The sequence below is a fragment of the Filicampus tigris genome, chromosome 2, assembly GCF_054856515.1.
Source record: "Filicampus tigris isolate MCC_2025a chromosome 2, RoL_Ftig_1.0, whole genome shotgun sequence".
In the NCBI taxonomy this organism is placed as follows: Eukaryota; Metazoa; Chordata; class Actinopteri; order Syngnathiformes; family Syngnathidae; genus Filicampus; species Filicampus tigris.
Genome location: NC_141218.1, coordinates 5,244,194 through 5,269,714, shown reverse-complemented (window position 1 = coordinate 5,269,714; position 25,521 = coordinate 5,244,194). Strand labels below are relative to the sequence as shown.

At 44.3% G+C, this 25,521-nt stretch overlaps 4 protein-coding genes and 1 long non-coding RNA gene across 6 annotated transcripts; 3 read left to right on the top strand and 2 right to left on the bottom strand.

The window, feature by feature from the left end:
* The first annotated feature begins 1,598 nt into the window (after positions 1-1,598).
* On the top strand, positions 1,599-8,605 carry sepsecs (Sep (O-phosphoserine) tRNA:Sec (selenocysteine) tRNA synthase). The gene is made up of 12 exons (XM_086019261.1): positions 1,599-1,679; positions 2,368-2,483; positions 2,549-2,703; positions 2,815-2,933; positions 3,973-4,131; positions 4,202-4,355; positions 4,541-4,643; positions 4,716-4,845; positions 5,880-5,971; positions 6,386-6,479; positions 6,563-6,653; positions 7,846-8,605. Exons 2-12 carry the CDS (start codon positions 2,370-2,372, stop codon positions 8,075-8,077), a joined length of 1,443 nt encoding a protein of 480 aa, XP_085875387.1. The 5' UTR covers positions 1,599-1,679; positions 2,368-2,369; the 3' UTR covers positions 8,078-8,605.
* Positions 8,606-9,385: 780 nt separating this feature from the next.
* Positions 9,386-16,794, top strand: lgi2a (leucine-rich repeat LGI family, member 2a). Its single transcript, XM_086019246.1, has 8 exons — positions 9,386-9,645; positions 9,815-9,886; positions 10,605-10,676; positions 10,750-10,821; positions 10,919-10,990; positions 11,075-11,241; positions 12,239-12,403; positions 13,451-16,794. Exons 1-8 carry the CDS (start codon positions 9,479-9,481, stop codon positions 14,266-14,268), a joined length of 1,605 nt encoding a protein of 534 aa, XP_085875372.1. The 5' UTR covers positions 9,386-9,478; the 3' UTR covers positions 14,269-16,794.
* On the bottom strand, positions 15,913-19,720 carry LOC147151030 (uncharacterized). The gene is given in 3 exon segments (XM_086019363.1): positions 15,913-17,596; positions 17,598-17,752; positions 19,600-19,720. Coding segments are annotated over 2 exon segments (300 nt in total). The 5' UTR covers positions 17,744-17,752; positions 19,600-19,720; the 3' UTR covers positions 15,913-17,442.
* Positions 17,016-25,494, top strand: LOC147151028 (uncharacterized). Of its 2 annotated transcripts, none has more exons than XR_015084001.1 (6): positions 17,016-17,777; positions 17,894-17,971; positions 18,297-18,347; positions 19,351-19,432; positions 22,991-23,148; positions 23,811-25,494. It is a non-coding gene; the product is annotated as an uncharacterized LOC147151028 (long non-coding RNA). The 2 variants fall into 2 exon arrangements; XR_015083997.1 differs by having other exon boundaries at positions 17,017-17,777; positions 22,991-23,134.
* On the bottom strand, positions 21,305-24,321 carry tm4sf5 (transmembrane 4 L six family member 5). Its single transcript, XM_086019351.1, has 5 exons — positions 23,900-24,321; positions 23,567-23,647; positions 23,323-23,465; positions 22,972-23,164; positions 21,305-22,886 (listed from the first exon to the last, which is right to left on the bottom strand). The coding sequence occupies exons 1-5, from the start codon at positions 24,071-24,073 to the stop codon at positions 22,869-22,871; spliced, it is 609 nt and encodes a 202-aa protein (XP_085875477.1). The 5' UTR covers positions 24,074-24,321; the 3' UTR covers positions 21,305-22,868.
* Positions 25,495-25,521: the final 27 nt, after the last annotated feature.

Sequence of the window (25,521 nt, the reverse complement as noted above, 5' to 3'; positions counted from 1 at the left end):
GTTCATTCGCCGTCACGGGGCGTGCTTGGGTTTGACTAAGCAGAAAACGTCTCATGGGAGCGTATAGTGCGAGTCGAGTCATGGTTGTATTTGGAGGGGGTGGCTGGGTGATCATGAAAATGAGGGCCTCAGCAGACTTGGACTGACTCACGAGTTGCCGGCGCACATGTGTGTGTTACTGAGCTGGTTGGTCAGTGAAACAGAAAGAGAGTGCGTGGCCTAAAGAAAGAAGACTGACCAGAACCCAGACCTAAACCCTACTGAAAATGAGGGGGGTAGGATAACCTGATGGCTTGTCATAGTGGCATGGCAATCATTCTTATCAAATCTGATTTTGGCATATGACTTGCAGTTAGGTGGTAACCATGAAAAACAACAGACCAAAAATGACCTATAAATGCTGCTTACTCTGGGAGTGGCAAAGTCGACACCTTGGGAAGTAAGTGAGTCATCATTCTTGGAAGAGTCAGGAATGTGATTTTGATCTTATGCAAAGGACATCCAGTCCATCGACTTGTATCTATGCACTTGTAGCTGCCACCGCTCCGAGTAGTCATTGAAAAAGTATGTCCGACTAAACAAAACACCGTGATTCAATTCAAGTTGTTTTCTGCTCATTTAGATCAACAAGATCCTGTCCTGCATAGTCCTCACTTTTTGGTCTAGACACTTTATTTGAATCATTGTGTGATTCATGATGAATGAACCAAATCTCATCAGCAGCAAATCACATTGGGTGGAAATACCCGACTCGCAACGCCACGGTGAAGTCACGATCACGGTTTGATTATTACAATCAGACGCGGAGTGTTTTTTTTTCTGCAGGTTTGGCCAGGGCTTCTGGGATTCTCCGAGGCAGACCCAATGAGCGCATGCGCCTCCCCCTGTGACCTGACAAACCTCAAACTGTCCATCGAGCGGCTTTACAAATGCACAGAAATGGGTGGTGTGACGAGTTGATTTTGTCGAAGCGTCAAATTTCTTTGCGCTCCTGTTGAAGGCTCACTTTGAAGCAGGACAACGACGGTGGCTTGATTGCGCCAAACATCTCAACAGGTAAGTCATTGGCATTGATTTATTCACGTTATATTATAAATTGGCATGCAAAAATAATATGTCTTCGCACAGCCTCTCCTGGATTACGAACAAGTCTACCACTGGCATCCCAAATATTGGAAATTGGAAATATTGGGAAATGGGTCCAGGAAGGAAGGAAGGCAAGATGTTGGCATAGCTGTTGTGTTAGAAAAGCTGCTATGCCAACAACCTGCCGTCTTTCTCGTCCCGAATCAACAAAGCAGCCTGACAGGACGCAGAGCAGTTTTGGCATATTGTCAGCAAAGTGTTTTCTGATACTCTTTTGCAAAATCAAATGTGTATACTGTATACAGTGTCGTATCAATAATAAACTGGGTTTCAAAGGCGTGAAGTGGCTTTATGCAGTGCGTATTCTATCCACACATACGTGATCCAATACTGTACTAAAATTGGGTGATATTTTTTAGTTTAAAGGACGTATTTGTACAGTTGAAATCAATCTTGCCGTATCTCCAATCTTGCCGTCGATTGGCGTCAAATTGGACGCTGGCCCTTTAAGAGATGAGAAAACCTGGTCACATGATGCCTCGTCACATGACCAACCAATTCCGCGTTTACTACGGCGACTGCATCGCATTGAGGTAACCAAGTTAATTATTTTGATATATATGGTTACTTCTGGAAGGGCTTGGTGTGTTTTTTTTTATCAGGTATAAAAACTTAGATGTTGGCTTGTTTGTCCGTTTATAAACACTGTAAAATGTTGATGTAGCCAAAGGAGCGTCACGAAAATGCACATTTGCTACGTGACAGGACAGAAAGGACGAGAGCTTATAAGTTAAAGAGTAAAATTGTTTACCACGGAAGTTTAAATTGTGAACGAAAAGTAAGAGTTGTTCTAGTTGTGAAGGAAGGCACACATTATCTTTCATTTTCGTCAAATATTTATATTTTCGTGTGCAGGTAAGATGTCCTGTTTTGTTGGCGGTCCTTGAATGCACCTCATGCACGATCAACGTGAAATGTTTAAGTGTGTTTGTCATTTAATTTATGTAATAAAAGTACACAATTTTTGTCATCCTATTTAAGTGGGTTGTTAATGTACATAATGTTAGTGGCTCATTGAAGCCCGCAACGCAAAAAAATACTTTTTCTTTGAAAAAAAAAAAAAAGACAAAGAAATAAGCATGGCGTTGATGCTTTATGATCCTCTGCTGCCATCTTGTGGCATTTGTACGGAGTTACAAACTCCTGAGCAAGGGATGTCAGTTATTTACAGCAGCGCTCGCATGTATTATTTTATGTTAACACGTAATGTGCCTCGAATAGCGATGAACAGTGAAAACTTCACGCTAAGCGAGAAGATGGTGTCGGCGTCGTACGTCCGACAGGCGAGTGATGCTCGCCGCGGCCACGAGCAGCTCATCAGGCAACTGCTGGAGCAGGTACGGTCATCGTTAGTGATCCTCGCCCCGTCTTATCTCGTCTCACACCTTTCGTTTGCTCGCAGGGGAAGTGTCCGGAGGAAGGATGGAGCGAGGCCACCGTCGAGCTTTTCTTGAACGAGCTGGCCATCATGGACAGCAACAACTTCCTGGCCAACTGCGGCGTAGGCGAGCGGGAAGGCCGCGTGGCGTCCAACATGGTTGCAAGACGACATTACAGGTCCCGTCTGCTCTTGGGCTCAGCCGGACGACGTTACGCAATTCGCAAATGTTCTTTTGGAGAGATGCAGGTCACGGTGTTAACAGGCCGTCGGCGTTTTTTCACACGCAGGTTGATCCACGGCATTGGCCGCTCAGGCGACATCGCAGCCGTTCAGCCAAAAGCAGCCGGGTCCAGTCTGCTCAATAAGCTGACCAACTCGCTCGTGCTGGATATTTTAAAGATGGCAGGTACGTGACGCTTGGTGGATGCAACATTTGAGACACATGCACCCAAACTGTGTCAAGTTTGAACTCGATAGATACTGCAGGGGCTTTAAAGGGGGGAAAGTCAACCCCAAATAATTATTTGCAATAATATGTTCTATGCGCCTTCACTAATGGCATTCGGATTAATATTGCGTTTTGGAAATATGAGTGAAGCAGTAAAATGTACCCGTTTTTGTCCATCCCAGGGCATTTTGCCACACAGTTTCTCAGGTAACAACCAATCATGGCTCATCTTCAGAAAAAAAGGTGAGCTTTGATTGGTCGTTACCTGAGCCCTGAGCAACTGCGATGTCATTTTCAGGTGACAGAAGCGACAAAATGTCCGCCCCCTGAGATGGATAAAAACGGGTGAATTCAACTGCTTCACTCGCGTTCCACAAACGCAATATTAATCAGAATGCCAAGTTTCGACTAGTGGGCCTGCTGGGAACATTTTCTTGAAAAGAAAATGTTGGGGTTGAATTCCTCTTTAAAGTGATGATGAAATAATAACATGCAAGTCTTTGAATTTAAAGAGGTACTTTGAACTATCTTTCAAATAACAGCTAATAATGAGTAATTGGGAGTGGGGGAAATGTTCAGATGCACGTTCTTGTAGCCAAGGTTATTGTAGTTAACAAAAACGAATCAAAACAACAAACTCCAACTGAAATACAGCTCATGTTTATAAAACTAACAATCATTTTAGTGAAAATGTCATTCGTTTTCATCTTTGCCAATTAATTTCACACAGCTTTTGGGGTTCGTTTGACATGAATGTATTTCGGCATTGCTGTATCTCCGCACAGAAGAGGAAAGGTCAAACAGTTGTTTCAGAATTGTAGTTGACTTTATCACGCATTACTTGGTGACCTTTTTTTATATTGCACTTGGCAAATACACACTTCAACATGGTCAAAATAAAACTATTTTGGCCCTTATTTGTATCTGACCACATATTGCTAAACAGTAAGTACAACTGAACGATTCAGTCGGCCGCCGCTTGTCTCGTGTCCGACAGGCGTGAGGAGCGTGAAGCGCTGCTTCGTGGTTCCCATGGCGACCGGCATGAGCCTGACTCTGTGCTTTCTGACCCTGCGCCAACGGCGACCAAAGGCCCGCTACATCGTCTGGCCGCGCATCGACCAGAAGTCCTGCTTCAAGGCCATGATCACAGCAGGTGACCTCGCTCGCTCGCCGAGAGATCTCGAGCGCTTGAACCTCATCGCGCGCGCGCGTGTGGCTCGCAGGCTTCGCGCCCGTCGTGGTGGAGAACGTGCTGGAGGGCGACGAGTTGCGGACGGACGCGGACGCGGTGGAGCGCAAAATCTGCGAGCTGGGGGCCGAGAGCGTCCTCTGCGTGCATTCCACCACGTCGTGCTTTGCGCCACGAGTGCCCGACAGGTAAGCCGAGCGCTTCACTCGGTCTTCAATAGAACAGAAAGCCGTCATTATTATTGTATCATGCAAATACTTGGGTTTGAACATTAAAAGGGGTGTGGCTTATAGCCCACAGCGGCTTGACGTTCTGTATGAGGGGCTTTCGATTGAAAACGTTCTCCTGTGTTCCATCCATTTAACGTTGACAGACTGGAGGAGTTGGCCACCCTGTGTGCAAAATATGACGTCCCCCACATAGTCAACAACGCGTACGGAGTTCAGTCATCCAAGTGCATGCACCTCATCCAACAGGTTCGTATGATGTCAGTCACGCATGTGATCGCCGCCCACTATTCATTTCTGTTTTTTGGGTTTATCCTCCAGGGGGCTCGTGTCGGACGAATCGACGCCTTTGTCCAAAGCTTGGACAAGAACTTCATGGTTCCAGTAGGGGGCGCCGTCATCGCCGGCTTTGACGAAGCCTTCATACAAGAGATTAGCAAGACTTACCCAGGTCGAGTGAGCTCATTGTCACAAAACTAGCTGTCCATTTTTAGTTAGTTTGCTTTGCTTTGTTTTTTTTTACCTTGGGCTACTTTGGCAGAAGAATGTCACGTTTGTGTTAACACATCCGGAAAATGTTTTTAAAAGAAAAAAACTGCCTGAAGAAAGACCCGCTAATGTAATGCTAACATAAGCATCATTGTTGCTTTGCTTTCACCGTTGAAAGAAGTCAACCCAAACATATTTTTTTCAAGAATATGTTCCCAGCAGGCCCACTAGTTGAAACACAGCATTCTGATTAATTTTGTGGTTGTGTTAAGCAGCAAAATGCTCTCGTTTTTAGCCATCTCTGGGGGCGGCCATTTTGTCTTCTGTCAACGGAAATTGACATCACAACTGCTCACAACGACAAATCACGGCTGACCTGTTTTCTGAATCTGAGCCGTGATTGGTCATTGTGAGCAGTTGTGATGTCATTTTCAGTCGACAGAAGAGAAAATGGCCGCCCCCAGAGATGGCTAAAAATGAGTGGATTAACACTTATTCCACAAACGCAATATTTTTCAGAATGCCCTGTTTGAACTAGTGGGCTTGCATAGAACATATTCTTGAAAAAAAAAAAAGTGTTTGCGTTGACTTTCTCTTTAAGCAAGGATTGAACAAAAATGGTTCAGCAACAACATGTAGGCAGACAACATACAGTAATGGCACTCACACTCGTATCCACTGCGTCGAACGACCGATATTAGTGCTGTACTGACAAGCGCAGACTAGCTGAGGCGTTATTATGAACCCCACTTGAATTCTAAGCAGGACAAGCCCAGCTGCAAAGAGGCGAGGACTGCCTAGAATACAAGTGGGCTTTAGTGAGCAGTACAGTATATCCATTTGTCCTTATACTGCCCCCAGGTGGTCAAGGCGGGCACACCAGAAGGAGCAGCATTTAATTGATGCACTGTAACCATAAAAAACGGTTTCATCTTTTGAATTTGGCTTAATGACGTCATTACTCTTGGTTTGTTTGTAAACGGCCTGTTTGTCCAGGCCGAGCATCTGCGTCGCCTTCCCTCGACCTCCTCATCACGCTTCTCACGCTGGGAGCCAGAGGCTATAAGAAACTCCTGTCGGAAAGGAAGGTAAGATAGAAAGAAGAGGGGAAAAAAACCCCACTATATCGCTCATCCGCTCTGAATCTGAATCCCGAAAACTTGATCGATGGATCATAAGAAGGAAATTTCCCTTTGGTGACCCGATGCCATCAAGGCTCACTAATGCTGCCTCTTGCCCCGCATTGTGCATAAATAATGAGGCGGGCTCCCCTCGTGGTTTTTAAATGGCATCACCCCTGAGGTGAGAGGCTCTCAAAAATCCGTTGAGGTCGATTTTTCAAAGGGTTGCATGCTGGAAGAATTGCTTGATAAGCAATAAAGGGACAGAAAAGAAAAGAGAGCGGTGCTATTTCTAGTTCCTTCCTCTTTTTTTTTTTTTTTTTTTTTTTCTCCCCTAGCCGTGCTCTTTATGACCTGTGTGTGGTTTGTGTTTCCTCGCAGGAGATTTACGAGCTCCTGGCCGAGGAACTGAAGAAGCTGGCTTCGGCGCACGGGGAGCGATTGCTTCACACCCCCCACAACCCCATTTCGCTGGGTGAGCACGTGACCTAGGGCGCCGCGCCTCCGACCGCGCTTCCCATGTTGTCAAACGTTCACTTTTGTTTTTTGGTGCGGCAGCCATGTCGCTGGACGGCCTGCGGGCCGACTGCGACCAGGCGCCGACTCAGCTGGGTGCCATGCTGTTCACTCGCCAAGTTTCAGGAGCCAGGTGTGTACGGTTTTGGCGTGGGGGGGGGGGTTACCTTCCACACCTACCTGCCATAGGGGAAACAAACACAATAGAGAGAAACAGTATTTTTTAACAATGAAATGGGTTTGGGTGAGAAACAATTAATCGACATTATTAAATTAATCGACACTAAAAGGAGACTGATTGTCGACCATTTCAGATACTGCTTTTACTTTGGAAAAGAATGTTCCAACATTTTGGCAGATTTTCTGACATCTAACGGACGCGAGGTTTTCATAGTTAACAAAAAGTAACAAAATGACTAAAAATTGAAAAACATATTTTCATTAACAAAATAAAAAACAACAAAGTGCTTTTAAAAAATGAAAACTATCTGAAACTACAACTTACGTTTATACAAATAACTAACTAGCGAAAATGTTTTCGTCTATGTCAAGTAAAATCATACGTGAGCTTTTGGGGTTCATTTTGAATTACATTTGTTTTGGTATTGCTGTACATCCATACAGAAAAAGGAAGATCAAACAGTCGTTTAGAAAATTTTTGTTCACCGTACTTTATAACACAATACCTAGTGATTTTTTTTTTTTTTTTTTTTTTTTTTTTTTTTTGCACTCGACAAATACTCCATATATATTAGTTTAAAAAAAAAAAAAAAAAGCTAAAGTCAAAATGAAATAAAAACGAACTAAAATGAAAATCCTAACTATTATGATCTTGTATGGACCAAATTATCTTTAACACATATCAAGCAAAACCATCTGCAAGATAGTGAGAGGGAGTTCATTGTATGTGGGGAAAGTGGGCAGAGCGTGTCCCTAAAGTTGAGAATCGATGCTTTAATTGTTTTCCGTTGTTGTTCAAAGGAGATAGATGTGCGAAATACGCGGGAGGACATTAGAGGATTCGAGTGTCGTCTCGATCCAATAACATTAGATTGCGTCTCCTTTTGCCAGCCCGCTCCCTCGGCTGCTTGGTTTTTCCTTGCAGTAAGCTGAAGAATTTCAGTCGGTCCGTTGACTCATGGCTGCAGAATTGTAATTAGCTGCTTTTGAGGCTTCGTTGCCGTTGCCAGTTATTGATTCCACACACATCGGACGGCTAACTATCAAGTGTTTTCAGATCATATTCTTCTACGAGGTGGCAAATGTACCAAGATAAATGGAATCAAGGTTGCTTATGTAATCATTAGCGTGTGGCTGTTTTGCAGGGTGGTAGCGCTGGGCAAGGAGCAGAGCATCGGCGGGCACACCTTTCGAGGGTTCATGTCGCACTCCGAGTCCTACCCGTGCCCGTACCTCAATGCGGCGGCCGCAGTGGGCATCACCCGTGACGACGTGGCGCTCTGCATCAAAAGGCTGGACAAGTGCCTGAAGACGTTGCACAAGGGGGCAAATCCGCTTCAAAGTAGTTCTCCGCTACCGTTGCCAAAGTCAAGTTAAATCTATACATCAACAGATTTAGCTCCATTTTATATTTTTATGCTGCAAAATAATAGTAAAAAGTAGGGATGTAACGATTAATCGAAAAGCAATTAAAAATCGATTCACCCAGATGAATCGATTAATCGATTCGATGAATTGCGGAATCGGGTTGATTAAATTCATCTAGAAAATGATGTCTTGAAAAGTTTTTTTCATTCCAGATGCATAGCACATTTTGAATGTTTAGATCAAATTATGCACTTGCGCCAAACATCATTGCGTATTGCGGTTGTGGATGGCTGCAGAACCACACTAGTGCAAAGAGACAAGCATGGTAGCATTTTTAAAAAATCGAGTCGAATCAGAAATCAGGAACTGAAAATCGAATCGAATCTAGGCTTGAGTGAATCGTTACATCCCTAGAAAAAAGGATGCCGTTGGACCGTCATCCTTATACATTAAATTTCCTGTAAAGTGAAAATAAATGTCTTGTAAATTTGGCGGACCACATAGAAGAATGTTAACACCGCCAAGTATGAATTTTTTATTTTTTTTTAAATCAAAATATATAAAGCAAATTTCAAACATGTCTAATGTATTGGGAGGGTGAAAATATTCTGAATTCACTTTACAGAGTCTTTAAATAACAATTACATTATTCCTAGTCAAACTCGTGGTCATAGGGATTGTAGTACCATAATAATATTGGTCCACGAATAGACTCTTGTGGAACTCCATGGATATGGTGCTTTGTTTTCACAACCCTCACTTGGAATACTGATGATACTGTTTAATCCGTCAATAATTATCAATTGTATTTGATGAAAAAAAAACAATGACAATCATCATGAATGTGCTTTAATGCAGACCCATTCAACTCTCTCAGGAATGTTTTACCGTTTTGAACAGCAATGAGGAGTGGATTTCATGTTTTCCCCATGTCATTAAACGCCATGCACTTGTTAAATGTGCTCATTGTTTGTTTTCTGCTGCTACGACGAAGTTGGCGTCTTGTTAAACTCTTTGTTTTTATCACGATTTACCTAGACATGTCTGCATGGGGGCGTCGTCCACTATGCTGCAGTTATTCTTTGGGGGGGAAGGGGGGGGGGATTTTTCTGGCTTCTGGCTAGTGCGAAACGCTCGTGTTCGTGGTTTGGTCCCGCTCTGTTTTTTTTGGCAGATGCGATGTTGTCAGTATTGCGGTGCTTGCTTATTTAAACAGGACGAGGATTGATTTAATAAATAATGAAAGTGTGTGGTGGGCCGGGGGGGGGGGGTGATCGGGGGGCGTCGAAGGCTGCCTCTGATTCGCTGCCACCCGGTGCTGCGTCGCGTGGTGCAGGGTGGAAACGCGCCAGCCTGACTGCCAACCCGGTTTCGTTCCGAGTCCCACATGCAAGCCAAGCAGCAGCAGCGATGCCGCCGACGGGAACATTTTGGGTTTTGCTTTGCGTGTGCCTGTGCAGCAGCCTGGCTAAGAAACCTGCCCGCTGCCCTTCAACTTGCAGCTGCTCCAAGGAGTCCATCATTTGCGTCGGCTCCTCTTCCGTCCCCAGGACGAGCCCTGGCGACATCATTTCTTTGTAAGTACTCGCCGTGCTCCGAGCCCGCGCCAGCTAGTTGACGCAGTCGCAAATACCCGAGTGCAAGTCAAGCAAATCAACATTTGAGAAGACTTATTTGCATGAATAGAATAAGAATTGGCTTCACGTATTCCCATTGCTGACACATGATTTTGCGTTGTGCTTGCAGGAGCATCGTTAATGGCACTTTCTCAGAGGTCAAAGAGGCAATGTTCTCGCACATGCCGTCACTCCAGCTGCTGTAAGAGCTTATCTTATTTTCATACACCAGGCACGTGCGCAAACGTTTTGGGGGCAGGTGCTCAAGCCCCCGAAAAGGGCACCTTTCGCCACAATTATATAATTAACAAAAGAAAAATAGCAATATGTTTTTATTCTCAATCAATCAATAATACAATAAATAAATGAGGTGAGGGGAAGGTCCAGTGAATATAAAAAATCTACACACCCCTGTTCAAATGGCAGGTCCCTGTGACACAACTTTCCCCACTATTAACCTATGAGATGACAATCAATTAAAATATTTATGGATGAAGGGGGGAAAAACAGCTGCAGAAGATGGGGTACTTTTTTCATCCAGGGAAAAGGGGCAGGTGCTTGAGCACCACCTAGTGGCTAGGTGTGCACATGCCTGCTAAAAACAAGACAGGATCATGAGGGTTTCGTGTGGATTATTTGGGGAACTTTGGTTCTTTTGTAGCCTGTGCATGGAAGGCACAGGCGGATTTATTGCCTATTAAAGCTATTAGAAAGCTTTTAGAGACTTCTAACACCTTGGTAAGTATTGAAAGCACAGAGGCACAAGTCTTTGGCTCACCACCACAAGCCATCAATCTAGCTAAGTGCTGCTGCCAGTGTGTGACGACAGCATCGGTGGCGCCGCACACGCCTGCGTTTCGATTGGAATTGAGTGACACCATATTCAACCTTACACTGTCTGTCTTTTCTTTTTATTACAGGCTTCTCAATTCCAACTCGCTCGCTACCATAAGGGATGATGCCTTCTCTGGCCTTCCACATCTGGAATACCTGTAAGTGTGTTGCCGGAAATGAAGGTTCAGTAAGGTTGGGAAAGAGACTGAGCAAGTTGTTGTTCCTGGACAGGTTTATTGAGAACAACAAGATTGAGACCGTCTCTAAATACGCCTTCCGAGGACTCCGGGACCTCACCCATTTGTATGTTCCTCACTTTACATTTGCTTAATTCGAATTTGTTTACCAAAATATTTTACCCATTGTTGTGTTTTGTTGTCCGGCTGTGTTGTGGCCGTAGGTCCCTAGCAAACAACAAGATCAAGGCGCTGCCTCGGGACCTCTTCAACGAGCTGGACTCTCTCATCGAGCTGTGAGTTCGGCAATGCGGATATTTTTTTTATTTGTTATTTTTTTGCATTTCTAATGTCTAAACGTCAGCTGTCATCTTCCGCAGAGACCTGCGTGGCAACGCCTTCCAGTGTGACTGCCGAGCCAAGTGGCTGATGACGTGGTTGCGGAGCACCAACGCCACCGTGTCCGACGTGCCGTGCGCCGGGCCGGAGGACGTCCAGGACAAGCGCCTCAACGACATGAGCTTGCAAAACGAATGCGTCTCAACAGGTGACAAACCGCAACACGCAATGGCCGGAAACGATATTTAGCTCGTAAACATGACAAAAGCACACTTGAAAAAAAACAAATAAAATCTGTCAAATTTACCAGAGATGCTGATTATTAAATGTATTTATGTGTCTCTAGATCGCTACAGCCACGTTTTACTAGTCGAACTTTGCTTGCTCTGACCAACCAATCGGAGGACGGAAGAATGCTGACGTTATTGTGGGACGACTAGTTGGCCCTGTGAGGCAAATTTTTAAGCGGAAGTCAAGTCCAAACATTCCCAGCAGGCCCACTAGTTAAAACACGGCATTCTGATTAATTTTGCGTTTGTGGAATATAAATTAAGCAGCAAAATGCACTTGTTTTTAGCCATCTCAGGGGGCGGCCATTTTGTATTCCGTCGACTGAAAATGACATCACAACTGCTCACAACGACCAATCACGGCTGACCTGTTTTCTGAATCTGAGCCGTGATTGGTCGTTGTAAGCAGTTGTGATGTCAGCCGACAGAAGACAAAATGGCCGCCCCAAGAGATGGCTAAAAATTAGTGGATTAACACTTATTCCACAAACGCGATATTTCTCAGAATGCCCTGCTTCAACTAGTGGGCTATCATAGAAGATATTCTTGAAAAAAATAGATTTGCGTTGATTTTTTTCTCTTTAAATGTGGTTGGAGAAAGAAACAGTTCCATAGCTAATCTTGTTTATGTGCCTTGGGCCAGCTGGGCGATGCAAATCCTTGCGCAACGTCGTAGCATTTGGAAATACAGTAGAGCAAGCTGTGTTCTAACGCAACTGGCGGTTTTCAATGTCTTTCAAACTAAACTGAGGATTGATTTGGAGAAAAAAACAAAAAAAAAACAAGGATACCTGCAATGCGTGATGCACACAGTGATATAAAGCACAAGTGAGCCTTCCCTGAATGGACCGAGATGACGAAACTGTCGGTTGATGCATGACTCAGCATTGACATAAAAGAATTCCCCTTCGGCAGATTTCATCCTGCATCAAAGCGTGAGCTCAGAGTCCCTGTCGGTCGACACATTCAGCTACAAGAACGACGTCTTCGTGGCGGTCGCCGCTCCCGGCGTGGAGAGCTGCATGGTCCTCCAGTGGGACCACATCGAAATGAACTTCAGGACTTACGATAACATCACAGGTACACTTGTCTTCCAAATCACGGCAGTCCACAAGGTTTCCACAGGTCATCAAAAATCATTTTAAGTCATTCAATGGATTTTTGTCAAAGTTAAGATCCTAAATGGCATTAAAGCATTAGATATGATGTCCAGAAGCATTCATTGAATTAAAACACCATTGGTAGGCTGCTGGTTAGCAGGTAGGCCCGAGTTAGGTTGCTGCAGCTCTTAAAGGGGTCTGCATGGGCACTCCCAGGCCCCTTTGAGAGCCAAGAACTGAGTTTTTTTCCTGGCTTGTCACTCGGAGTGACTCCAAGTCACCTGCTCTTTAGACTTAAGGTGTATTTTATTCAGAAATGTATGAAGATAGCTTGTGTAACATCAATGGTGTTATTTCTGGCTCCTTTGCAGGAAAGCTGTGCACTCATGTCAACGGGCATCAGGATAAAACTTAACTAAAGCAAGGCGTACAACGTTGTGCAAAGGAGTCACCATAACACACTTTAGCAATAATACATCTGATTAAAAATATATATATTTGTGGAGACTGGGCACTTGTTGTAATTTACTATGAACAAAATGGGCAGGAGTCCTCGAGTTCCTTCATGTTCCAGTTAATTTGCTCTTAATTTGAAAAGAAAAATGTTCTGTTCCTCTGACCAAATTCCAACATGAAATGCTACCACTTAGTGGCAGAAAAGTGACATTCTGTACACGTGTGTGTGTATATGCAAAAGTACTTGAGCATTAAATTTGTTTTAAGTTGCTTTAAAAACGGCATTAATAAGGATTAAATTAGATTTGCTGACCCCTGCAGAAACCCTGGTTCAATATGACTAACCAGATCAAGTACTTTCTTTGCTAGAAATTCGACTACTGCAACATTTTATTTTGTTTTCATTTAACCTTTATTCACAGGACAAAAACTCATTGAGATTCAAAATCTGTTTTACAAGAGTGTCCTGGTCAAGAACGGAAACAAACAATCTGATAACGCAACAATCAGCAGTTTTCCATGAGTGGAGTTTCGGACTAGACCCGGTCTAGTTTCCACATCTTTCTTTCAGGTCAGTCCATCGTGGGATGCAAGTCGGTGGTGATCGAGGACCAGGTGTTCGTCATAGTGGCTCAGCTCTTCGGCGGCTCGCACATCTACAAGTTTGACGAGGACCAAAGCACCTTCACCAAATTCCAGGACATCGAGGTGTCCAAGATCTCCAAGCCCAACGACATTGAGGTGTTCCAGATCGGCTCCGACCGCTTCTTCGTCATCGCCGACAGTTCCAAAGCGGGCCTGTCCACCCTCTACAAGTGGAACGACAACGGCTTTTATTCCTACCAGTCCCTTCACGAGTGGTACCGCGACACGGACGCCGAGTTCCTGGACTTGGACGGGAAGGCGCACCTGGTGTTGGCGAGCCGCTCGCAGGTTCCCGTCATCTACCAGTGGAGCCGCAGCAACCGCAAGTTTGCGCTCCAGGGCGAGATCCCCGACACGGAGGACGTGGTGGCCGTCAAGCACTTCCGCATCAAGGACGAGCTCTACCTGGCCGTCACGCGTTACATCGGCGACTCCAAAGTGCTGCACTGGGGCCCCAAGCAGTTCTCGGAGATCCAGGCGCTACCTTCGCGAGGCGCCATGATCCTGCAGCCGTTCTCCTTCAAAGAGCGCCACTATCTGGCCCTGGGAAGCGACTACACCTTCTCGCAGATCCTCCTGTGGGATGGGCAACAGAGCGTGTTCGAGCGCTTCAAGGAGGTCTACATCCAGGCGCCGCGATCCTTCACCACCGTGTCCACGGACCGACGGGACTTCGTCTTTACGTCCAGTTTCAAGGGGAGCACGCAGATCTGGGAGCACGTCATTGTTGACTTGAGCTCGTGAGTCCCTGCGCCGTATTTCCAGGCTCAGACAATCCAAGGTCTTCCGCGAATGAGGAGCAACGTGTCGGAAACTGGCTTGCAAATGGGCGCAATTTTCAGAACGTTTCCAGTACATTTCCAGGAAGTCTCGTGTCAATTTCCAGGAAGTTAGGCTCCTGAACTGTGGAAAAGTAACATACTCAAGCCTAAATAGGAACTTTTTTTCGCCGAAGCAGACATCCATGCAAAATAGTACGATGGCTTTCCAACGTTTTTTTTAACCAATTACACTGGTCAACAGCAAATTTTAATCAGAGATAGCTTTATGTGTCCCTAAATGTATTTTTCACGCTGATTTAAAAAATGTCAATACGTTTTTTTTTTTGCGCATCAGGTTTTGGGGATTAAAAAATTTATTTATTTTTTTTTCAGTTTGACCTATAAAAGCTTGCGCAATATAGATTTTACCATGCGTTGTAATTTAGAGCTATGTTTCCGAAAAAAAAAAATCCACCTGTTGCTGAACCTAACCCTTCACTCATAAGTATTGCTAAATATATTACGATATTACATTCTTATAGTTATTGTTATGAAATAATTATTATTATGAAAACCCAATGTGCTAGAGAAAAAACAATGGCAGATTCGGAATTAGCACAAACAAAATCATATAGACAAGTTTACTTGCATCTCTGATTAAAAAAAAAAAAAAAAAAATAGTAAACATTTGTTGACCAGTGTCATTTCATTGGAGCAAAAACATTCATGGTGAGTTAAATTAGCACCCCCACACATTCAAAAAGCTCAATGAAAAAACACCCTCTCCCTTCAAAAAATTACAAAGCAGTGCTTGTCAAACTTTTTACACCAAGCACCACCAAAAACGTTCCATGCACGTAAGTCAAAAACAAATCGTACCTCAGTAAATGTCTGAAGCAAACAATGAAATGCAAAATGTCTTGTACTTCAAAGTTAAATACAACTGAACCATACTGAAAAAAAAATGTAGTGTGCTGGATTAAAAACAAACCTGAAGCCAGCGTAGCATAGCACAGTTGAAACGTTTCATTCATGGATTCTTTGCGTACCACTAGAGGCAGCCCGCCCGCTTTGTTCTCGAGTCTCGAAATCATCTGTGCATGTGACGCCGGCATGCACTTTGCATGTAGGCGCCGTGCGCTCAATAGCCTGCACTAAGCATTTGTCGAGGAATAGCCTAGATATGAAGCTCTACTTGAATGACATTTTGCTGTTGTAGTCACGATTATGCTCCAATTTAATTGACCCGTGTAGGAGCTAATGTTGAACTTTGTAAATTCCTTCTTTATTACCATTAATTTTCCAACAACCCTAGCAAGGATGATTCTTTTTAAATCCCTGATGGAGGGTTTCTAAAACTGAAAGAAAAAAAACGTTTTCCCTGTATCTGTCAGATTTCTTTCAAAAGCATGATTAAAAATGGAAGAGAAAGACCATTTGTCTTTTTCCAGCCACATTTGAGCTCCAAGGCTGTTGGCTGGAAGTGCTCATTTATTATTATCCTCCCGTTTGTTGCCTTCTCAACGCTTTGCCGTCGTGAACGAACATCGCAGCCCTTTGCTCCTCCTGTGCAGGGAATGACTTGAAGCACAAACCTTTCAATGATGGTCTTACATTACGATCAAGATGCCACATCACAACCAATGTTTTATTTTGGGCGGGGGCGCAGGGGGCGACAACTAGGGCATCGCTCATTAAAATGCGACATGAGTTGTACTTCTGAATGTTGATTTACAATTGACACATTTGTTCCCAAAATTGACGACTAACACTGACAAGATGCCTGGCCATCCAAAACAGATTCCAGCCGCTTTGTATAACCATCAGTCATCATGTTTGAGCAGTTTGTAAGAGCATGAAAGCAAATATTGGAAGCGAAAGTTGTTATATAAGCGTCATGAATATCCACCCAAGCTTTCAGAATGTCAACATAACAATAAAAGCCTACATTGCAAGCAGGGCTTGACTGTTACTCCTCCATGATTTACATTTTAGAGGGTTCATGCAACATTTTGACCCCAACCAAAGGCTGTTTTGCTGCTTGACCCAAAACTATTATTATTATTATTATTATTATTATTATTTTGACACTTTGGTAGCTCTGGTGGCTTCCTCCCTCACCTTATCTTCATTGAAGATTCAAAATAATTTGTCCAGAGATGGGAGGACTTTAAAAAAATGCTTTGAGTTTTTATACCCTCTAAACCTAGGCGCGCACACACACATAAGTCGTCTCAAAATAAGACAGAATCTTTTTGTCTATGTAGGTGCATTGTCATTCATTCTTAGTGGATGGGGCTGTAGTTGGACTTAGTAGGCAGGAAAAGCTTAAAAAAAATAAACCCATATATTGTATGGCATTATAATATGACAATTCATAGCAAGATGTTAAAAACAAATAAGCCATGTAGCCTATAAAAAGTGTTGGAGAAAAAACTTGTATAGCAAGGTGTTAAACATGCCATATGCAGTGGAGTATATTAAGGTTAAAAAAAAACATGCATAGTAAGGCATTAAAAATTGTTGCGTTTCTTTTTTTTATGTGGAATACTAGCAATTTATAATATTGCACTTTATAAAAATGTAGAGTGATGACATAAATAGAATGTAAGTAATTAAACAGATTTAATGCTGCAATCCAATTCAGCGTGCTGCTCCTTTTAGTGTTCCCGCCTTGATCACCAGGGGGCAGTGATGTCTAATAGTCAAGCAGACAAACGAAGAAGAATGCTACTTCGTTATAAATACGTTGTAATATTCTTCGTTTTTGTAGATGACAAAGAATATATGGCTCTGAGTATTTTTGTATTTCTCCATGTGATGCTTTTAAACCCGCAACTATTAAAGCTAATCGTTAGCATGTGAGTGGCGCGCAGTATTGTGCGCTAGCATCAAAGCAAAGTTACGTGGTTGCTTCCAAAAAACAAGGCGTAATTCCCTCCTTGTTTTTTGTTTAGTTTTAGAGAAAACTTCAGCTGGGAGTGGCATGAACCAACTTGAAGCCTCTTTTCTCAAGAACGATTCACTCTCTGCCAAACTCTGCTGCTTGTTGTCTGTTGTCAAGTGTAAAGAGTTTCCTGGCACCATTAGAGCGCTCGGAGCACAGACGTCGTGAAGCGCCGACGCGTCCATCAGCGTTGCTGTCCGACTCGCTCGCTCAGTCGGTGGCATCCACCGCGTTGACGTTGCTGTCCAGCTGGTGTCGAAAAGACATCCTGGCTTTGGAGGAAAAATAGACGTGGGACCCCCGGGCGAGGCCTTCGCTGCCCCACGTCGTGCTGGAGACCGCGCGGAGATTCCTCTCCTCTTTTGGATGACAGCAAAGTCAAGTTTAGCTAAAGGTTGCGATTCGGTCGTCAGATGCGAGTCTCACCTGCCGCCGAGGGGAAGCCTTTGCTTTTGCAACGCTCTCTACAGTGTCTGTAGAAGGGGAAACATTGCAGCATCTTCACGCCCATGATGCAAAACTGCAGATTGAAGACCACAGGACGGGTAAGTTCATTTCGACCAGTCAGAAAATGCTTTGCTGAAAAGAAATATCGATTGTGTGACATCGCCGAACATCACTAGGTGAGCCGCTAATCCTCCATTTTTTGTTTCCCTCACAGAATCTTTTTTATCTGGCATCATAGCGCCAACTTTTGACCCAACATGGAGAAGTCCCAATAATTTGCCCTAGGGGCAATGTATCCATTTTACAACCAGTGTCATGGATGATGACGCCCGGAAGCTTCTTACAGCATGTCCAATCTCTTCGCTCATTTTGTTTTGTTCGCTAGATTGGTTGTTGGAAATTGACATTCTGCCTTCAGTTCAATCCAGTGTTACCACTGTTACCTTGTAAAAAAACAAAACAACAACCTTACTTTACTTATTACTTGACGAAAAAAAATAACTTCGTTAACTTACTGATTACTCTATTTCAAAAGTAACTAAGTTAGATTACAAGTTACTTTATTAGTTCCATTCAACAGATGCCAACAACTCTACTTAACATGAATCCGGTCGCAGGGCACACACAGACGCGAGCGGGAACCAATCCCACGCTGCCCCACAACTCAGGCGAGTGTACCACTACAATCTCAGCAATTTGTCAACCACTTTTGCTAATACTTAATTGAAAGTACATTTTTAACACTGATTGAGTTTTTTTCAAGTTTTTTTGGTTTTTCGGTGACGTACTGGTAGGGTTTTTGAAGCTAGATAACACTTTGTCAACAGCACAGAGTGTGCCACATACCTTTGTATTTGCTTTAGCTGGCGCAAACTCAAAATAGTGACTGGATTTCCAGCTTGAAAACACAAATCTCTCTCCTTCCTCCATTGTTGTTTTTCCTGTGGTCGAAACGTGATACGGCGCATATGTGATGTCACTCCTCCAAAAGGAATGCAAATTGTGAAGTCGAAGGAATTGTGACTTTACGAGGTAACTGTGGTCAGATTACTAAACTGAGAAAAGTAGCGTCTTCCATTAGTGGTCACTGTAAAAACGAATATGTTAGAGTTACCGGCATCACTGGTGACAATCAGTACTTGAAGTAGGATTGTTTTGATGAGTGACCTTTTTATGATTATTTTGTGTCTTTTTATTCCACCCTAGCATTCATGTTTTGACTTTTACAGTCAAAATGTTTGAATTTCAATTTGCACCCGTCGGTACAAAGAGTTATAATTACTTATTTGGGAAAAAAAAACAAAAAAGGCGAAAGGAGCTGGATTGTAGTCTTATTCCACTCAAGCTTGCGTGACGTCAAAACCTAAGCAGTGCGCGTCTACAAATTCAGATTAGCAAATTAGGTCACATTGCAGAAACAGGCAAAGGCCAAGCGCAGGGGGGCGCCGGGGCTAATTACAACTGTGGGTCAAAACACAGATTGCCGCACATAGACAGGACTTTTCCCTTTCCTTCGAATGTTGTCGGGAAATGGGTCAGGTGAAACGATTGCGACACGAATTGCCACGCTTGATCATTTGTCCGTTTTCCCACAAACCACGTTTACTCTTTTCTCACTTTTGACCAGTGCAGATAACAATACAAATACGAAATAAATCTTCTTTCTTGCAGGTCACAGCTGAGGCTCGGCGCCGTATCCCGTTCGATCGCATGTTTTGATGGCCCGCGTGCAGAGTCTTCCCTCTTGTCGACGGTAAGCTTAAACGCCACCAAGCATGAGGAGCTGAAAAGTGGAACGCACCGCACGTGCGTTTCCAGCCACAAACACAGCGCCGTGTTCTCGCAGTCATTTCCGAGAAACAAACTCGGCGCATCTGAAATCATCGCAGTGGATTTTGCAAAGCAATCCAAAGGACCCACCTGACTCCAAGCAAACTGCCGTTTGAGCGGGATGAGGTGCGAGCCGACGGGGTTAAGCTTCCTTGTGTTCTCTGCACTCTCCGAGTGAACTTTAAATAGCTCGCCCCGCAGTGTAGGACACGCCTGCTTTCTTTTTTTTCCGCCCCTCTCGCTCTTCTTCTGTCTGCCCTTCAAGCTTTTGCTTTCAACACGTAGTCGAAGAGGTTCGCCCATTACTTAGCTCAATCCTATTCCTTTCTAAAGCCATCATTAGTTACAGCAGTCCTACGTTTGAATCCAATCAATCGTGCATGTTTCCCAAACAAAATGACGACTGACAAGTTTACAAAGCTTCATTGTCAATATTGATGGCATCGCGGCGGCCAGCCAACATCAAATATGAGGACGGTCGGTAAATCATGATCGGGCTAGTCTATGATTCAGTCTTTATAACAACCACACAAAATCATCTTCAGTTCTCCATTTTTGGCCACTTCAAATCAAAATGGCGGACATGTTGTGGTGTCTTAAAGCATAAGTCAACCTAATCATTTTTTTAAAGAATATGTTCTATGCTGGCCCACTAGTTGAAACACAGCATTCTGATAAATATTGTGTTTATGGAATAAGAGTTAAGCAACAAAATCCACGTTTTTAGGCATCCCAGGGGGCGGCCATTTTGTCACTTGTGTCGACTGAAAATGACATCACAAACCTTCAGATAACGACCAATCATAGCTCAGCTTCAGAAAGCAGGTGAGCCGTGATTGGTCGTTATCCGAACCCTGAGGGTCTGTGATGTCATTTTCAGTCGACAGAAGTGACAAAATGGCCGCCCCCCTGAGATGACTAAAAACGGGTGGATTTTGCTTCTTAACTCATATTTCATATTAATCATATTGCCTTGTTACAACTAGTGGGCCTGCGTATATTTTTCAGAACATATTCTGCAAAAAATCAGTTTGGGTTGACTTCCGCTTTAAGGCTTTTTTTGTCAGTGAAACTGGCTTTGAAGATTTTGTTTTCCAAAAGTTCCTGTGGCTTCTCAGCATAGTGATGCTGGTTGCAAATGTACATTTTCACCACTTGCAAAACGTGGCATAATACAGCATATTAATATAACAATGGTCATTGACAGTGCTAAGCTACTGTAGCTAATGTAAAGAGAAAACAGCGGAAGTGGCTTTAGGTGGCTTATGCCTGCCCAAAATCCGTTACGTTTGTGTTCCCTTCATGAATTAGCACTTCCTGTCTTGGCCCAAACAAAGATAACACATTGACCACATGCTTCCAAATGTTGGTTAATATGTGTGAAAAGCAGGTAAAAGTGCAACCATCTGGTTAAAAATATAACAAGCGAAGCGCACATCGAGGATATCCGGCTGATTCCTGCTCGCAGAAAACAAGAGCGCAGAGACGGGCCGCCAAGAGGCCTCGCCAACTCGTTACGTCATTCTTGTACTTCAGCCCGCACGTTCATTAGCCAGCCAGCAAGTTTGTCACTTGTCCTTTCTCCACTATATTTACACCTGAAGGTTACAAAGCTCACAATAGCCGGCAAGCAACAAAAGCTTAAAAGCTTAACCTCCTCCTCCTCCTCCTCCTCCTCCTCCCCGTCGCAACGCGAAACTTTGACCCCGTCTGAACAGCAACAATCCTATTAGATGTGGAATAAGGCGCGTAATCACGTACGAGACGTGTCTGGCTGCGAGCTCACAGTGATTCATCATGTTTGAATGTTTATTTCATTGAAAAAAACTGTGATTCATTCATTTACACTTTTGGCAGTGGAGTAAAACAAGAAGCCAGTTTAGAACCTCCTGTGCTTGGCAAATGTATGAAAAGGAACACCATGAAGTGCTTGAATGCGAACTTTTTTAATTTCACTGAGCCCACTGCGCAAATTTGAGCTGGTCAGTCTCTTGTTAGACAACAACTACTGTGGAGTCTTAACTTGGTCATTAGCGCTGCTGTTGCATTATTCTTCCACTGGGTGCTGCTCTAATGCATTTGCCAAGCAGTAGATTTTGAGCTGATCTCTGAATGTGTTTCATTTGATATAAAGAGTCCAGTGTGTAGCAGTGTGACAAGATTTTCCAAACGACGGCGCGTCAAAATGCCGAGCGTGCTTGGAATGGCCGCTTCGAGTACAACGATGCGAGAATTGTGAAGATATCAGATGATGGGCTCCAGAGAGTTGCTTGCGCTACTCGAAGAACCCTTCTCCAATTGGCCGACAAATTTCACTTCAAATTATCCGGGAATAAAATCGTACGGTCCGGAATTTCAAAGGTTTCTCCAAGTCAAAATGAACGTTACCTCTAAAACGGCGACACTTGCCCGAAAGACTCGACATAAATGTGAACAGCAAATGTGAACATTATTGGTGAGAAGAGCTCTTGTATGTCAGTCATCAATTGTGAATTTATTTGTTGTGGAGGATTTTACAGGCATTTGAAGTGCTAATTTTATGCGTTTGTTTTTGTTTTCTTTTTTTGGGGGGGGGGGGGGGGGGGGGATTCCATAAATGCCGTTATAAATGGGCCAATTACCGGTATGCGGTGGTTTCGGTAAATGCTAATTACTGTCTGTCAATGGTAATGAGCTCTTCTTTTGTTTTTTTTTTAGGGGATGTCTAAGCAGGGCACAATGTGGTTGGTTGCTTGCAGAGATGAGTCACCCCTTTAAAGTTAATTGCTTCCTCCACGGAGGAGGAGGAGGAGGAGGAGGGAGGGAGCGAGCAAGATGAAAAAGACATTGCAAACACGGATGCCTTTTTGTTCTGATTAATATGCATTGCGCCCTCCCCCCAAAAATGGTGCCAGTGGGTACTAGTTAGTCCCAAGGACAACATGAGTAGCTCATGGGTCTATTCTAAAAACAGCTCACCAGAACAGAAGAAGAAAGTTAACATTTATTTATTTAAACTTAACATGGTACACGTTTCCTCTGTACCAAATATTCTCTCTCTATATATACGGAATATATATTTTTTAAATAAAACAGATTATGTTCAACGGGAAAATTTGTATTTACCCAAATATTACAAAAATAAGGTCATTTTAGAGCTGTCATTTTAATACCGTTATGTTTTTGCTCCCGGTTATCATACCGTCAGAATCTAATTTCGGCCCATGACTAGATGACGGCCACTTGTCACATTGCTACAAAATGCACAGTACACAAAATGGAGTCAAAGTAGCTTTAGCGACAGTATCACTGCTACAATCAAATCTGCGGCGAAGAAAATCCCAATCTGCTCAATGTGGGAGAATTCCGTCGCGTCCTGGTCACAACCCGCTTTCATCCTGCGATGGAGAACAAGAGTTAGCTTGCGCGGGAAAATCTGTCAGATGTTTGGCGGAAGGTTCCAGGTCCTGATGGCTACCCTACCTCCTTGCTATCCCGACAGTCCCCGCAAATGCAGCCCAGGCAGCCGTTGACCACCTGAACGCCGCACAGCGCCAGTTGCAGCATGCTCATCGCCAGCAGGATGGAGAAGAGAACCACGTGCCACATCACCGCATTCTTGGGGTACTGGCACACGTCCCACAAGGTCTGGTTCACCAGGTAGCTTTCACTGCCCCTGGCAGCATGAGTCAGTTTCTACGTTAGATTTTGTGGTTCCCTCCCGATGGCGTTTCGATTTCGATCAAATGCAACAATATCGAGAAGGCCACGTTTTTAAGTCCATTTCATCAAATCGAATCACGTGAAGTAAAAAAAGCATCTGCGGGGACTCACGTTCCGAGTTCCTCGAAGGGATACTTCCAAACGTCTCCCGCCACGCGACACTTGGGTCCGACGGCCAGGCCGGCCGAGGCCACGCTGCAGCAGTAGATGGCGCCCACCAGACCGAAAGCCGACGAGAAAACCGAGTTCAACATCTGGCGGGGGCGAGGTGAACCCGGATGTTATCTGGTTGCCACACCTCCCCCATGTTTGCCTTCGCTCGTTATCTAATGGCGCTCTAATCTCAGGCACCTACCCGGCAGCGGTTGCCGCAGCAACCCTTTCCGCAGCAACCCTTGCCCCCGGCCCTGATAGCGGAGCAGCTCGGGCACAGCATCTGAAAACACAGAAAATTGGGGGTCAAACAAAGTCACCTGGGGCTCAAAAGGCTTCTTAGCGGGGCATGTGATGAGACCTCCGGCAGCGTTTGACACCATGATGCTGGCACCTTGTACAAGTTCCTTTCAGCGCCAAGTCAGTCACTTTTTTTTTTTTTCTAGAAATGCCCATCACATTGTTGGCCCGAGCCAGTTGTATCATCCTACCGACGAATCTCCAGAATAGCGGCCGCGTTTGTCGAGTTACTCACAAAGAGGCCTCCTCCGATGAGACCCCCCATCAGCCACACCTGCAGGGAGATCTGATCGTTTTCAAGACTATTGCCGTCGGGGAAGAAGAGCAGCAGGTTGGCGATCATGCAGACGAAGGCCGAAGGCAGCAGAATCAGGCCCACCAGCCGGGCGCACTTCCCCGTACAACACATCCTGGCTTGCTTTCGACGGCTTTCCTGCCACAAGCTCGAGCGGCCAGAGAGGCGAGCAAACTGAGTGCGTCACTCGCTGAAAGTCAAACACGCCAAAGCGGAAGCAAGACAGGGAACAAAGGCCACCAAGGGTGGATGTGCGCTTTTATTTTCCACCTCTGATAGGCTGCAGGTGAACATCGATCATCTCCCGGTAGACTCGTGCCATTATTCGAGATGGCTTAATCGCGTTTATTATCTGCTTGGATTATTTTTCCACGGCCTGTCGACTGTTGACTCGTGAGGCAGAGGGGGCGAAGGTGAAAGGCTCGCTCGTGTTTACACGGCACGCTCCTTCCAGTGTTGCCATTGGGGCCGTTGCAGTCTCAAGCACAGACACCTCAGTGTTATCTAGTGATGTGGATTCGGCCCTTAACAAAATACCAAGAGTCCCTTTTTTTGGTTGGCGTAATTTTCAGGAGCAGAAACGACACGTTAATCGATTAAAAAAATAAACAGCAATGTCAAACGTCAATGCAGAAAAAGCTGATACTGGTCTTTCCCTTTTGCAGCATTTCACAAATTTGGTTCCGAAGATGGTGGTCAGTATTTTCGATATGAAAGGTTTTTCGAGTAAAACATGTTTTTTTCATTAATTTCAATAGATCATTGTTGAACCATGGAATGGACGCATTTTTCGGTGGCTGTGCTGTAAATTTGTTGTCAGTGTGGTTTCAATCAGATTCTTAAGTTAATATGTTTCCAGTTGACTTGTGGTAATAACATGGCTTCTGTTTTACCATGAAATGCCCACTGTTTGTCATTGCTTTCTTAATGATCCAACGGGCACGTTTGAATTCAGGTGGCCGTGGCAACCATCGCTGAAATTTGCGCGTCCCCGTCTTTGCGCGTCCCTGTGGGTACCGACGCCACGGCCGTTGCTGACGTGACGAAAGTTTCAGAGTTAAAGTTGAGAGTTGAAGTTGACGACACGGATACGAAGATATAAATGAATACAAGAATAAACATGTTGTAGAGGGGGAAAATGTATATACGAATGGGTACGACGGCGTGCAACTGCACACTGGTTAACCGACGTGCCCACATGTCGGCCATGTTGGCAGGGGCGAAGTTCCCATCAAAGGCAATGCATTCACATAGAAATTAAGTTATAACTTCCTATTTTCTCAACTAATTTTCATGAAATTTTCGTTTTTTGTCAACGCCAAATTGTGTGCTACCAATACATATCATTAAAAAAATGTTTTATCTTAACTTGTGAAAGGGTTATTCCCAGTCCTCTTGTAAATGTGTGTGCTTGCACAAGTGTATGCAGCACATTGTGTCAGCACCCTTGTTCTTTAGTGTTTTCTTGCCTTCCACACAAATTGGAATGCGATGACGAGTTGACCCTCCTAGCTTAGCGTCGCCTGCAGGCAGGCAGCTATAAAGGGGCGTGTCGTATCTAT

What these genes read in the sequence shown, in the direction of transcription:
- sepsecs (XM_086019261.1), top strand. Translation starts at nt 2,370, where the DNA reads ATGAACAGTGAAAACTTCACGCTAAGCGAGAAGATGGTGTCGGCGTCG. An exon ending in TCAGGCAACTGCTGGAGCAG is followed by an intron (nt 2,484 to 2,548) that starts GTACGGTCATCG and finishes GTTTGCTCGCAG; the next exon opens with GGGAAGTGTCCGGAGGAAGG. An exon ending in GTTGCAAGACGACATTACAG is followed by an intron (nt 2,704 to 2,814) that starts GTCCCGTCTGCT and finishes TTTCACACGCAG; the next exon opens with GTTGATCCACGGCATTGGCC.
- lgi2a (XM_086019246.1), top strand. Translation starts at nt 9,479, where the DNA reads ATGCCGCCGACGGGAACATTTTGGGTTTTGCTTTGCGTGTGCCTGTGC. An exon ending in CCTGGCGACATCATTTCTTT is followed by an intron (nt 9,646 to 9,814) that starts GTAAGTACTCGC and finishes TTGTGCTTGCAG; the next exon opens with GAGCATCGTTAATGGCACTT. An exon ending in CTTCCACATCTGGAATACCT is followed by an intron (nt 10,677 to 10,749) that starts GTAAGTGTGTTG and finishes GTTCCTGGACAG; the next exon opens with GTTTATTGAGAACAACAAGA.
- tm4sf5 (XM_086019351.1), bottom strand. Translation starts at nt 24,073, where the DNA reads ATGTGTTGTACGGGGAAGTGCGCCCGGCTGGTGGGCCTGATTCTGCTG. An exon ending in GCTGCGGCAACCGCTGCCGG is followed by an intron (nt 23,466 to 23,566) that starts GTAGGTGCCTGA and finishes CGCCCCCGCCAG; the next exon opens with ATGTTGAACTCGGTTTTCTC. An exon ending in CCCTTCGAGGAACTCGGAAC is followed by an intron (nt 23,165 to 23,322) that starts GTGAGTCCCCGC and finishes TCATGCTGCCAG; the next exon opens with GGGCAGTGAAAGCTACCTGG.